The sequence below is a fragment of the Danio rerio genome, chromosome 8 (assembly GCF_049306965.1).
Source record: "Danio rerio strain Tuebingen ecotype United States chromosome 8, GRCz12tu, whole genome shotgun sequence".
NCBI classification, from domain to species: Eukaryota; Metazoa; Chordata; class Actinopteri; order Cypriniformes; family Danionidae; genus Danio; species Danio rerio.
Genome location: NC_133183.1, coordinates 12,907,501 through 12,922,632, shown reverse-complemented (window position 1 = coordinate 12,922,632; position 15,132 = coordinate 12,907,501). Strand labels below are relative to the sequence as shown.

Below are 15,132 nucleotides of genomic sequence, written 5' to 3'. Positions count from 1 at the left end.
GTGTTTTCAGTCACATTTAAGCATTATTGTATATTAGTAAGGCATTCAGTTTACTGTAGATTGGTTAGCATCTTGAGTTAATGCAAAAATGGTTTACATTACATTATTTTGCACTGATAATGGATTCAGCTCTATGGTAAAGAAAGTTTAACAATAAGTTAATCAACAACTATTGACAGATTCAAGTGTTTCCCTGTCATATTTAAATCGCCTTCGTGTGACCAGCGCTCCCTGGCTGCAGGACCAGATGGCTGCCGCCTTTATCGGACTATATCCACATCCCCTGTTGGGATGTTATGTCTAAGTCTATGTGTTTATGTGATTGTGCTGGGGCTTTTTTCCCCCCTGAGCTCACACTGCCCTACTTTAACGGCAGTCTGAGAGGGGATTTTTTTTCGCCTCCCTCTTCCCACTTTCCTCATTTTAAAGCTACCTCTCACCTGACCTGTCTCCCCCTGAAATGTATGTTGTTTGTGTATGGTCAGGGAGGTCCAATTTCACCGCATGTAAAAGTGTATGTGACAAATAAAGGCTTTTCAGTTTTCAATTATATATTATTTGGCATAATTAATGGATTCGATTTAGTGTAGTGGTCAGCATCTTGAGCTAAAGCACACATTGGTTTACAATTTAATCTCTGTTACGATTCAGGAAGTTTAACAATAAGTTAATCAATAACTAGTAACAGATTCAAGAGTTTTCCTGTTACATTTAGGCATTATTTTACATTAGTAATGGTTTCAGTTTATTGCATATTATTTAGCACCTTGAACTAAAGCACAAAATGGTTGAAAATGTCAGCTCTGTTATGGTTCAGAAAGTTTGACAATAAATTAAACAACAACTAATAACAGATTAAAATGTTTTCCTATAACATTTAAGCATCATTTAACATTAATGGGTTCAGCTTAGTTAGCATCTAGAGCTAAAGCACAAAATGGTTGAAAATGTCAGCTCTGTTAAGGTTCAGAAAGTTTAACAATAAGTTAATCAATAACTAGTAACAGAATCAAGAGTTTTCCTGTTACATTTAGGCATTATTTTACATTAGTAATGGATTTAGTTTACTGCATATTATTTATCTTGAGCTAAAGCCAAAAATGGTTGAAAATGTCAGCTCTGTTATGGTTTAGAAAGTTTGACAATAAGTTAAACAACAACTAATAACAGATTCAAATGTTTTCCTATCACGTTTAAGCATTAAATTACATTATTTCACATTTAAAAACAATTTTACATCAATTATGGATTCAGTTAACTGTAAAGTATACATTTGCTTTGTACCCTTCCAGTTGAAAAAAATGAATGCAAAATGCTTGAAATGTACTCTCAATTCTGGAATGAGTCATATGTTTCTTAAAGCCTCACTAATGACAAATGTTCTATGAGTACCGTAGAGGATTTTAATCTTTGAGTGTCACAGCGGGGTCTCCTGCTGCCACAGACCTGAAGAAAATTGAGACAAATTGCTGCATTCGGCGGAAATTGGAGAGATAAATTTCTCATCTCTGACAGACTCTGGTATGCTCGTATCTTCAAAGCGAACGATATTTGGCAAGACCTCCTCGAGATCGCATCTGAAGGATAATCGGAGAGGGGCTTTATCTCTGCCGAAACAGTGGCTCTCGCTACTTCAGCTGTCCATCTCACTGAAGAGCGTGATCGATGTTATCAGCAAACACGGGACAATGACACACTGACGTTTTCCTTCCTGCTTAGTGTTTCTGATCAGCTTATGAATAAGGAGACAGTATTATGTTTTGCATTTAGTCTATAGGCATGCATTATCACACATTGTGTGTGCAGGTGTGTGCTATCTACTGGCTTGGCATACATATAGCAGGAGCCCCTATGGGAATTATACTGACAATTTTAATGTTTAAAAAGGATTTTCTTTTTCATAACTAAGTACATTATCATGTAAATCAGAGATGCCCAAACTAGGGCCCGCGTGCCAAAGTTGGCTCATGATAACCTTTGATTTGGCCTGCCATCCCATCTGAGAAGAGAGGGAGAATGATGGCTTGAAGATTGTAATTTCAAAAACAATTTAACATTTTATTTGTTTGTTTTATTGTTAAGCTACAAAAAAAAAGACAACTGAAATTAAACCTTTCAATTCAAATGATGTCAATTAACAAAATTTAGCTTAAGATGTACATACGGTCAACTGACGGATAGAGGACTTCAGTGAGCAAATGTGGATGACCATAGTCAACAGTCTTTGCTTGAAATTATAAATATTTAAAAATAGGCACTAGTCTTATAAATAAACTGCATAGTTGCAATCTAAACAACTATGATCTCAACTAAAAAGCAACAAAAGTACATTATGTTGTCCAACAGCAGCAATATTTGTCAAACTGTAGTGTCCTCTGCTTGTTGCTGTATGTTGGCGGTGCAATACACAAGGGTGAACGGTTAAATTGTCACGAAACACCCGTTGACAGTCGTATTTGTGTCTCACACTGCTAAAAACACTATTAGGACACATATATTTCACTAAAAAGTGAAAATTGGTTGTTTTTGCGTTATTTCGAGCAAATTCCGGTTTGAAATGAATTTTTGAAGCTGCGTCACGGCCATGAGATCTTAGCGTGTATTCCAGCATGTTGACTGGACGTCTGTACCTGGGAGTTCCGTATTACTTCTCAGAGTGTGATGCATTAATGCATGAGTAAGGCTTGGTTCAAACCAATCAGCGCGCTCTATTGTGCAACTTCATTAATATTCATTAATGTTATAGTGTTTAGACAACAGAGACGCCACATTGTGTTGGCAAAACAAGCGTGCAGTGTTGCTTTTATAATTTGCGGCAGTGCAAGTTTTGTTTTCATTTTCACTCTATGAGAGCGCAGCTGGACTCACATGTGGATTACAGTGCACGCAGCGCGCGACAACAATACGTGTCTAAGGAACATTGTTTACCCGAGAGCTTTTCTCAATTGCAAATGGTGAGATCTGAATTTGCTGCTCGTCTACTCTTAATAAAGACATGGCTCTAGTTGCTGGTGATTGTCCTGTCTCTACAGATTTACTAAGTGAGCGACCAGTGGTCATTTGTTTATACAGATGGCAAAGTTAGTTCGTATCGTATCATGTGTAAACATGTTAGCATGTTTTCACCGCTTTTTGAGACCGGAATAACACACACAGCTTTCTGATGCTACCTGCCAAGTGCATCTAAGTTTCCGGGAAATGCGGAGGGTTTTTTCCTCTCATTCGCCATGCGGTATCAAACATTGCATGAAAATACACGCTTAGAGCAGTTCCTCGAATCAAATATCTCGTTTGTCATGAGGTGCATGAATAAGATTCGTGAATGAAAGAGCCAAACTGCAGTAAAAGTCCACCATTTAATAATTTGTCAAATAATTTGATTACTGATGTCCAAGTAAACACAGTCACTTTTTCCTGTGTGTGTGTGTGTGTGTGTGTGTGTGTGTGTGTGTGTGTGTGTGTGTGTGTTTTGACTCTGAAAATCAACACATGCCCAAATCGACACTCCCAAATAATCCCTCTTTGGCTCCTCCGACACTCCCCCCTAAACAGAGCTGGATACACCCACTTTACTGACTTTTTCCAAAGTAGAGGTGTGAAAACACCCTGCTGAAACAAGGGGGTTTCATGGCCCTTTAAGAAGCTGGGCATGTGCTGTTACTGCCAGAATATTGCACAGCTATCAGCCAATCAGATTCAAGAACCAGACAGCACTGTTGTATAAATGCATTACATTAATCATTAAATTATCATTCAATCATTTACAGCTAATTTTAAACTAGTACTGAAATAAAAAAACTGATTTGAAAGATGCACGACTGTAATAACCATCGATTGCAACAAAGAAACAAGACCTACAGATTTACAGCTGAAGTTCAGACAACTTTTAGCAATTACCATCTGACAAATTCTAATTAAGCAGTCTCTTTTGATGTGGAATTAATTGCAAACAGCCCACATGATCTCCACACAGTAGAGTCATCTGAAGAGCATCTGGCCTTTACTTTCAAAGCACTGGTGCTGAGTGAATAAAGCAAGAAAAAAAAGTAAAAGACTCACCTGTATTGAAGAAGTCCCTTTTTTCTTTCTCTCTACAACCTTAAATCCTCAATCAGCAATGCAAAAAAATCCTCCTTTCATCATCAAGTGTTATGAAGCATCTTTCTGACATGTGAGTTAATTTCTGCAAGTTGCATTGTGTTTTTAGCCACATGCTTTCATGGGATTCCTGGATGTTTACATTAGACGATCTCCTCCTGATGCCAGACGTCCAGCAGCGAATGACAGTAAAATGTGAATGAGCTCTGTGAATCTTGCTTGTTTGGAGCAAAAGGACTCAATTGACATCAGCGTTCAGTGATAAATCCATGTTCCCATGGAAACGTGATGCTATTTTTGGGCCTGCGAGTCGAGCTCTATAATAGATATTTGCATATTCATGTCTGGACAAAAAGAGACAAGATGCTCGAAGCGTTTATCATCTGATTGAACGGCTGCTCGTATCATAATTAGGTGCTATTGGAAATGGGAATAATCTGGCATCTTAAAGGACCCTTTAGCTCAAAGACAGAGAGTGAGTTGCGGCTTCACGAAGATTTAAAAGCAGCTGGTGCAATTACTGAAAGAGACTCATCTCCAAGTAATTGGTCTTGAATCTTCATATCAAAGCATAACACTGAAATCATTCACAACACATGGGCAGATATCAAGTGAAGCAAGTTTTGTACCAAGGTGGAACAACTAATATAGCTATAAGATGTTATTAAAGTTAGTTATTAGTTATTAAAATAAATCTTAATAAAAATAGGCAATTCTAATATGTTACTATTCATTAAAATTTATGCATTCAAATACTATCAACATGTATGTATACAGTTTTATGCAAAAGTTTGGGCACCCCTGATGATTTTCAGAATTGCAAGCGATAGTCTGCTGGCCTTTCAAATCAGCAATTCAATTTGGATATACCACATCTTTCCTGTGGCCTTCCATTTTCTTACTATATTTCTGACTGTGGAGATAGAGACTTTAAACCTTTGTGAAAGCTTTTTGCACACTTCTCCTAATTCATGTAGGTGAATTATCCTTGTATTTAGGTTATTAGAAAGCTATTTTGAGGGGTTCTATTTTGCTCCCTTCTGGTACACAATAAGAAGCAGCACAACTAGCAGTCAGCCATCTTAAATGTCCTTTTTCTTGATTGGTCGCACCTGTGTTAGGATTGTTAAGGTTCACTGAGTCAAGCCGCAGTCACACTGGACTTTTTTCCCCATAGACTTCTATTCATATGCACGCGAATGCATCGGACCGGAAACGCAAGCTCGTGCAACATGTTTCACAGTTCGCTGTGGTGCAAAGTTCAAGCTTGTTGAACTCTGACCTGCAAAATTGTATCATGTGACTGTGTAAGATTAATCGAATATCAAAACATGACCTCTCTATACTAAAATTTTAATTATGGACCAATTGCTTGCTTCTTTAAAAGTCTAATTTAGCGCCATACAACAGAATTTCGCATGCTGAAAGTTTAGAGTGACCGCAACATCACTCAAATTTGTCTTTTAATCAATCAGCATTAAGTAACAAGGCTGTTTCTCAATTCCAGGAACACAGAGAACAGACTCTTGTTTTTGTGGAGACCATTCTTGCCAAGTTGCCTCGGAAGAACATACTCGGGAGACTGCGAGAACGCGTCCTGGGAGAAATAAGATGCTGCGTTCTTCCTGATGGTCACATGACCTTCACGCATTTTAAACATTACAGCATTCATACGATTTATTGTTTTTCCCCATTTCACAATATATCATGCATAAAGACCGTAAAAATACACGCTGCACAATATAAATAAAACAATTTTTAATACAAATTTCAGCAAATAGTCACCTTTATTGTGTTTATGCCTTTATAAAGATTTTAAGTTTGCATCGACGCATCCTCGATATCAAGAACACATCTGGGAACTTTCGCGTCCTCCGTTCTTGAATTTTGGAATTGAACTTTGGCAGTTGATGGTGACGTTACACGAGAACAAGAGGACGCAAGATCGCTGAAGAACGCGTATTGAGAAACAGCTCAGGTTTATAAATCCACACAAAAGAGAGGGTGCCCAATCTTTTGTACAGCCTATTTTTCCGTTTCAATTCAATTTCACACATCTCAATACTGCTACATTATGGATTTCTGTCTGAAAACATAACATTATTTTTAAAAGGCACTGCAATCTTATCTTATAAAGAAAGAGCACATTATTATACAGCCACAGAGGGGTGCCCAAAGCTTTGCATAAAACTGTACATTACAATAGAAATAAGTATATTTATTAAAAAAAAAAAATACATTTAAAATTATTAAAATTGTATGAGTTTATAATAAATCAAATTATATTACTTTTAAGTTATTATAAAATGTATAATATGAAAAAATATTCTTGAATTTAAAATTAAACTTCTTAAGAACATAATATAGATAACATGTTAATAATAAAAAATAATAAAACTTAAAAACACATACTATATTAATATTAACTAAATATTAGCAATAGCATTACAAAAAATATTAGAATAAAAATGAAATATATTATATTAAACATAATATTAGAATAATATTAGTATAATTTATGAATGTTAAACATAATTTGTCAAATATAACATACAAATAATTTGAGTATGATTTATGGTTTTGGTTTATGAGAAGTTAAAAAAATTGTATATGTTTTATATATTAAAAACCAATTATATTATCAGAATATACTACATTTGTTCATAATTAAATTATTATTAGTAGAAGTGGTAACTTATAATTAAAAAGCAAATATTAATGTATTAATAATATATATTTTATGTTAAATATATTAAAAATTAAATATTAAATTATTAGAATACACAATGTTTTATTATTATTAAATTATAATTAGTAGTAGAAGTGTTATCTTATGATTAAAAAGCAGTTATTAAGGTATTAATCATATACATTTTATACGTTTAACATTAAAAAGCAATTATATTATTAGAATACACAATGTTTGTTTATTATTAAATTGTGATTATTAGTAGAAATAATTTCAGCTTAAACCATGAAATAAAATGACATCCTGCTTTATTTACCATTACATGTACATGTGCATCAATGGACAAAAATATCAGAAGTGCCATTGTCTCCATCACATGCAACCAGAATAAAGACATCAAATGCATCATCTGAGTACAATCCATCTCATATTTCAACATCTGCATAGACAGCGTGTCAACTTAATGTTGTGATATATGGACTATTACTTTAATAGGCGTCTGGGGCGTAATGATCGACTTTGATGCATTAACGACACGGCTTTAACAAAAGGGTGGGTTGCTGCTAAATTTGGTTGGTATTTTTACATCATATGAGGGTGGCAGCAGTAAAGCTCTGAGGAATTTAACCAGAGAGCCGATGCCATTATTTACAGATAATTCTTAAATAAAGTCCAGAGGCTTTTAGAGGAAGAACTTCTCCATCTGTTCGTCATAATCCACTCCTTTTCTAGTTCAGGGGTGCATAAATACAGCTTCCAAAAAACAATCTGTGCCTATTTGTCTTATTCGGCTGCTTTAAGAGCCATTAAATGTGATCTCTTTAATCTGGTTTTAATCTAACCAGGTTCATTCGCAGGGATTTGACCATGAGAGCACTTTTCTGCTGTCCTGAGTGCATTTAAAGCTCAGAATTGTGCACAAGTTTGATGGAGACTATTTATCCGAGGTCTACGCTTCGTTTTTTAAAAATCTTTGGCCGATTTGTAGGTCAAGCTTACAATCAAGAAAATATCTTTGCTTTTTGTTTAAACTACTTATTTAAAATGAGCTGAAACAACAAAATTCTTGACTTTGTTTTTTTTTTTTTAGACAACTCAATTGTTTTATGTGCAATCTACTTAAATTTGTAAAAACTATAAAGTTAACGTAATGGATTTGTGTTGGGATAACATCAAGGAACTTTATAGAACTGCATAGGTCTCAAACTCAATTCCTGGAGGGCCGCAGCTCTGCAGTTTTGCTCCAGCTCTAATCAGACACACCTGATCCAACTAATCAAGGTGTTCAAGACTACTCTACTTGATCAGCTGTCTTAGAATAGGGTAGCAGCCAAACTGTTCAGAGCTGTGGCCCTCAAGGAATTGAGTTTGAGACCTATGGCATACACTGTAAAAAAAAATGCATGCTTCCACATATTTTATTCAGGTTGTCCCAACACAAATTGATTAATTTAACTTAATTGAATTGATTATTTAAGTGGACTGAACATAAAAACAATTAAGTTGTCCACAAAAAGTTTGCATGTATACCGAAACACTGTAAAAAGTGATCAGTTACTTAAAGCGAGTAAACCAATTGCCTTAAAAGCAACAAGTTGACTTTACAAAAATAATGAGTAAGTAGACCCATTGTAACTTAGAACTGTTAAGTTGACTTAATTTTTTATAATCATGCAAATTGTACTCACTTTTAAAAAAATAAAAAATAAATAAACAAGTCACTTTTTTCCAATACACTTTCATTATATTTGTATATTCTGTATCACGTGAAATTACATGCAGTAACTAAAATAAATCTGCTCTTTCAGACTCCAGCATATCTTCTAAATTCAATAGAAACTATAATTACAGTAATTATTTAAAAATAGATGTGCTAAAATTGCCTGACACTGTTGACTTTAAAAAGTGAGTACAATTGGCATAATTATAAAAATTAAGTCAACATAACAGCTCCAAGTTGCAATGAGTTTACTGACATTATGTTTGTGAAGTCAACTTGTTGTTTTTAAGGCATTTGGTTAACTCGATTTAAGTAACTAATCCCTTTTACAGTGAATGTTGCTGTAAATTGTTGATGTGAAAATAATAAATATATTAATTAAAAAACAACTGTCCCCAAAAACCTCAAGAATTGTGTTGATTCAGCTTATTTTAAATAAGTAGCTTGTTCCCTCAAAAAAGGATTTTGGCTGTTTTTTCAAGTTTGACAAATAAATCAAACCTACCGTTTATCCAAGGTCTAAACTTTGCTTGGTGTTTTTTATAGATCTGCATGTAAAAGAAACTGCATACAAATATAATCTCCAATAAATTTCCTGAGCACTAAATATACACTAACATGCTCACCAAGGAAATCCCAAGAATAAACAGGTGTGGAAAGGATCAGTAGCAGTGTCTGTTCTTCACATTGTCCTCATCATGAATGGATGAGATGCGACAGGTCTATATTTGTTTTGAAGATGATAGACAACTCTTTGGAGAGCAGACTATGCAATGGCACTGCGTCGTGTGTGTAAACCCATCGCTCGCCCGTCCAATCGTAACGCTTTGGCCCACTGAGAAAAAAAAAACATTCAGAAAGAATCTGAAAACTGAATATATTAAACTGCTTAAATTAAATGAAAGAACTAGTATTAGCATTTAGCTAAAGACACGAATGCCATGTTTATTAAATTTAAGATGCATTTTACACAAGACAATGTGCCATTTACACCTGGAATTTAAATCTGTTTTGACCACTTTTATGGGAGGATCTATGGGCTGGTGTATGCAAATATTCCAGATTTTCCATTTAGTTTTGTGAAATAATACGCTTGCACAATTTAAACATTGTACAGTAAAATAATAATAAAAAAAAAATATTTTTTGAAAATGCTCTCTTTTTTACAACGGCTCTTGAGTTAAACCGTTGAGTTTTACTATTTTTTTTAATCCATTCAGCCGATCTAGCAGAAGCATTTTAGCTTAGCGTAGCATAGATCATTGAATCGGATTAGACCATTAGCATCTTGCTCAAAAAAGCCAAAAGACTTTCGATAATTTTCTTATTAAAGGGCTCGTCTCTTTGATAGTTACAATGCGTACTAAAACCAATAGAAAATTCATTCATTCATCAATTTTCCTTCGGCTTAGTCCTTTATTTTTCAGGAGTCGCCACAGCAGAATGAAACGCCAACTATTCCGGCATGTGATTTACGCAGTAGATGCCCTTCTAGCTGCAACTCAGTACAGGGAAACACCCATACAATTTTACACTTATATACTACGGCCAATTTAGTTCAAACAATTCACCTATAGCATATGTCTTTGGACTTGGGGGGGAAACCCATGCCAATATGGGAGAACATGCAAACTCCACACAGAAATGGCAACTGGCCTAGCCAAGACTCTAACCAGCAATTTTCTTGCAGTGAGGCGACAGTGCTAACCACTGAGCCACCATGCTGCCCCCCAATGGAAAATAGTTCTGACTAATTTCTGACACAGGTCTCCATGGTTGCAGGACTGTCAGGCACTGTGTAATATCATTGTGCTTGCTGCAGCCATGGTACAGCAGCAAAATTCATTGATTATTACACTGGAATGAGAGTATAGTTCCTAGCCATATAAGCCTAGAAAATAGCTACTAACTGCAGTATTGGAAACCTAGAAATCAAGAGTAAACAAGGCAATTTTAAAGCTAATGGGTTTAATGTATTTTCTGAAGTTGCGTTTCTATCTCCCATTATTCGCATTTACCCATTTTGAACAAGTACAAAAGCACCTCACGGGTTAAAACTCGCTTTAAAATTGGGCATTTCAATCACTGGTTTCTCATGCAATACTTTAAAATGTAAATGTAAATGAAAGCCAGCTTATAAAATGTAGTAGTGGTAGTGGACAATTGAGGCAGATTAAAACCCTAGGTGTAGATGGAAACCTCAATTTTATTAATATATTTTCTTTTCAATATTTTCAAAATGCATCTAAATGCCAAGTGTAACACGGCAAATAATGTACAAAGCATGTTAGCCAGAAATTTAAATAGTCAATTCTATACGTTTTACACAAAAACATGTAAACAGAGTTAAGCATAACATAAAAACGTAATTAAATGACTGTCTAACCTTGTCGGCGATGAGAGCCATATCTGTCGGTTGGGGGTCTGCTTGTTGATAACGTATGTCCCATGGTCTGAGCCCACTTTCACTGTCAGCACTCCATTCTGTTAAAAATGTACACATATTTAAGCATTCTAGAGATTCAGTCTGTGGATTTAAGATTGAAACAGTGCCACTGATAGGCAAAATGCCCAGTTTATTTTTTTTATAATTAAATATCATAATATATCAAGTCTTTGGTGGGGTGATTCATTGGATCATTTATTCAAAGTAGATGATTTAGAGATTAATCGAGCTTATGAATCATGAATGAATTATTGAATCACTTACTCAATTGCTTTGTTCATAAACATATTCATCTCAGGCTTTGTTAAGAACCATTTTCAATTGCAAATCAGAAGAAAAACATACAATATTGTGTAGAACACACAATTTAGACCTAACTTGGTTGTTAAACTGTTGTATAAAATCAATATTACATTTCTAATCTCAAGTGAGCACTGATCATTGAAAAATGAGTGCTTTGGTTTATGCAATATTACTTATGGGGGATGAAAAGTATTCAGACTCTCTTAAATTTTTCACTCTTTGTTATATTGCAGCCATTTGTTAAAATCATTAATGTACACACAGCACCTCATATTGACAGAAAAAGCCTTAATTCCAAGTGGTATTTGTGGAAAAAACCAAGCAATGCTCATCACCTGTCCAATACAGTCCTAACAGTGAAGCATGGTGGTGGCAACATAATGCTGTGGGGGTGTTTTTCAGCAGCAGGGACAGAACGACTGGTTGCATTTGAGGGAAAGATGAATGCGGCCAAGTACAGGGATATCTTGGATAAAAACCTTCTACAGAGGGCTCAGGACCTCAGACTTCCAACAAGACATTGACAAAAAGACATTGACAGCTAAAAAAAACGAAGGAGTAGCTCCACAACAACTATGTGACTGTTCTAGAATGGCCCAGCCAGATCCCTGACTTAAACCTAATTGAGCATCTCTGAAGAGATTTAAAATTGGCTGTTCACGAACGTTTACCATCCAACCTGACAGAACTGGAGAAGATCTGCAAAGAATGGCAGAAGGTCCCCAAATCCATTTGTAAAAAATTGTTGCATCTTTCCCAAAAAGTTTCATGGCTGTATTAGATCAAAAGGACTGCTTCAACTAACTACTGAGCAAAGCGAAATACTAATGACCATGTGATATATATATGGCGAGGCAGTGGCGCAGTGGGTAGCACGTTCGTCTCACAGCAAGAAGGTCGCTGGTTCGAACCTCGGCTCAGTTGGCGTTTCTGTGTGGAGTTTGCATGTTCTCCCTGCCTTTGCGTGGGTTTCCTCCGGGTGCTCCGGTTTCCCCTACAGTCCAAAGACATGTGGTTTAGGTGAATTGGGTCAGCTAAATTGTCCGTAGTGTATGAGAGTGTGTGTGAATGTGTGTGTGGATTTTTCCCAGAGATGGGTTCTGCTGGGTAAAAGCTTGCTGGATAAGTTGGTGGTTCATTCCGCTGTGGCAACCCTGGATAAACAAAGGGACTAAGCCGACAAGAAAATGAATGAATATGTTATATATATATATATATATATATATATATATATATATAATAACATGGGCTGCAATATAACAAAAGGTGAAAATTTGAATGGATCTGAATACTTTCCGTACACACTGTATACGTTTATATTTTTTCATTTATTTTAATAAAATATATAGTTAATCTTTATTTATTCACATCATGCAAATATGAAAACCAGAAAAAATCTATACAGGTATATTTTTCACTGAACTTTTTTGTTATTATATTTAAATCTAACTGTATTGTAACACATTTCATCCCACAGTGAAAGCTTTTGGACTATCAATAAGTTTTTTTTGTTTGTTTTGTTTTTATTTACAAATTGTGTGATGTACTTGATAATGTCAGATTGCATAATCTTTAAACCAACAATTATAAAACATTAAAGATGATAAATACCACTCATCACGAATATGAAAAATCCTTAACAAAGATAATTTATAAAATACAGTATACACATTTACCTGTAGGACTTTGGCCTCAGATTTGTTTGTAATACTAATGTCAGGTTGAAATGACAAGCGTAACAGCATTTTCACAGTTTTCAGATTATTATGGATTATTTGTAGCACAAATCTCTCATTTAAAATCACCTATTTCAGTTCTTTTGAATGGAAGTTTCTCAAACTGGAAGTACAAGCCATTATTTGAAACACAGCACTAGTCTCTCATCAAAAAAAACAAATCAACAATTGATTTATTGAAAACTATTGCATAGACTATTTATCCCCTTTAAAACAATTTTATTTGCATTCATCACCTTTCCCAGATTGTAATTTATGTTCACAGAGGACAGTTGGCACTTAATTTCATTTTTATTGGGAATGTCCTGCACTTCATACCTTTTGGTCTCAGCTGGCTCATGATACTTCATTATTGTAAGGAAAAGATCTAGGACTGACTCCAGTAAGCTTTTTCCTAAAGGATTTTTCTAACATGTCACTTTCAATGCAACAAAACAACTTACTCTTAGCTGCCTTCACAGCTGCTAAGAAAATGTTGGTCTGCAGCTGAATCCCTCCTCATACGAGTAGATGTCAAAAAGGTCTATCTTTGCTGGACATTATTTGTATGGAACTTTCAACAGCGCGCAAACATGGAGATCAGTCAAAAACTGTTAAGTCATGGATTATAGCTTTTGATAATGTCAAATCTTTTGTTTCTAACTTCTAATGTACAGCTTTTATATGTACTTCATGTACCTCATAATGTAATCATTACTTATACTCACCTACTCCGACTCTTTATTTGGAATAACATTATTCTGTATTTTCATCAACAATCTTTTAACTTCTGCTATTATAAAACAAGTCTACGTGGGTGGGGCGTGTGGATTCGGGGTCGTCTTATGATATGTTCGTATGCTGTATGTTTTCTATATTAAACAAAAACTGAAATAATAAAAACAATTGTTCACAAAAAGAAACAGTACTAGTCATGTGGAAAAAGGTGGATGGAGAGGAGTAAAAACTGGGCGCTCTGACAAAGTAGCTGACAGGAGGCTCACCGGCTGACATTTATCCAGCCAGAGGAGAGCGAAGAGCGTGAATGACCAATCAATCTGTCGGCAGGGACTGCTGGCCACCCGCCAGATGCCTAATGGAACCAGTGCATATACTTAATCTTTCACTGGCATGGGTAACATATTTGCAAATCAAAAATATTTGTATGAAGTCAGAATTATTAGCCCTCCTCAATTATCAGCCCCCTGTATAGTTTCTGTTAAGCAGAAAGAAGATTTTTCTTCAACACATTTCTAAACATAGCAGTTTTAATAACATTTTTTTTTCAATCTAAAGGCTTAACCAGGTTAATTAGGCAAGTTAGGGTAATTAGGCAAGTCACTGTATAACAGGGGTTTGTTTTGTGAATAACCAAAAAACAACTATTGCTCAAGGAGGATAATTATATTGACCTTAAAATGGTTTTAGAAATTAAAAACTGCTTTTATTCTAGCCGAAAAAAAAAGACTTTCTCCAAGAAGAAAATATATTATAGAAATTACTGTGAAAAATGTATTGCTCTATTAAACATAATATGAGAAATATTTCCATATTATGGGAATTCACAGGAGGGCGAATCATTTTGCCCTTTAACCGTATATACACACACACATACAAATAAATGTGTGAGCGTGCACGTGTGAGTGAAATGATTGAAAGTGGCATTAGTTCAGTCTTACAATAACATGCTAAAAGCTCTGGGTGTTTGTAGCTTTCATAAATCCTGCAGGAGATGTGCATTTTTCTCTGGAACAAAGTTTTTGCACAAATAGATTTTTTTGCTGTGAAGTGGTGCAGGAGCACTCAACAACAATAACACGCAAACAAGGCTCTTTTCCTATAAAAGAAGAAAAGATCCCATCATAAATGTTTTAAGAGCCGTTTTACCTTAGAGAGCAACAATATAATTGCAATGCTCCACAAAAAGCCCGGGGATATGAAGGTTAGACAAACGGGTTACAAGACAGATGACGCATCATGTAACTCCAAATAAAAACAAGAATCATTTTTAACTTTTGTAATTCATTCATTTATTCATTTTCGTTTCGGCTTAGTCCCTTTATTAATTTGGGGTTGCCACATTGGAATGAACCACCAAATTATCCAGCATATGTTTTACACAGAGGATGCCCTTCCAGCTGAAACCCATTACTGGAAAACA

The 15,132-nt window shown here is 35.2% G+C and overlaps 2 protein-coding genes across 3 annotated transcripts in view; both read right to left on the bottom strand.

The window, feature by feature from the left end:
* The window catches only part of tjp2b (tight junction protein 2b (zona occludens 2)), a 201,423-nt gene extending 197,046 nt beyond the window's left edge, over positions 1–4,377 (bottom strand). The window contains exon 1 of one of the 2 annotated variants that reach the window (XM_073909317.1): positions 4,060–4,377. The gene's annotated coding sequence lies outside the window, so the exon portion shown is untranslated. The remainder of the gene's footprint in view (positions 1–4,059) is intronic. The other variant, XM_073909323.1, reaches the window with a different exon arrangement.
* A 2,701-nt stretch (positions 4,378–7,078) lies between these two features.
* fxn (frataxin) overlaps positions 7,079–15,132 on the bottom strand; it is a 14,303-nt gene continuing 6,249 nt past the window's right edge. The window contains exons 5-6 of the mRNA NM_001083016.2: positions 10,894–10,991; positions 7,079–9,342 (exon numbers count right to left, since the gene is read on the bottom strand). Of these exons, the coding sequence (NP_001076485.2) occupies positions 9,204–9,342; positions 10,894–10,991 (237 nt within the window). The 3' untranslated portion in view covers positions 7,079–9,203. The remainder of the gene's footprint in view (positions 9,343–10,893; positions 10,992–15,132) is intronic.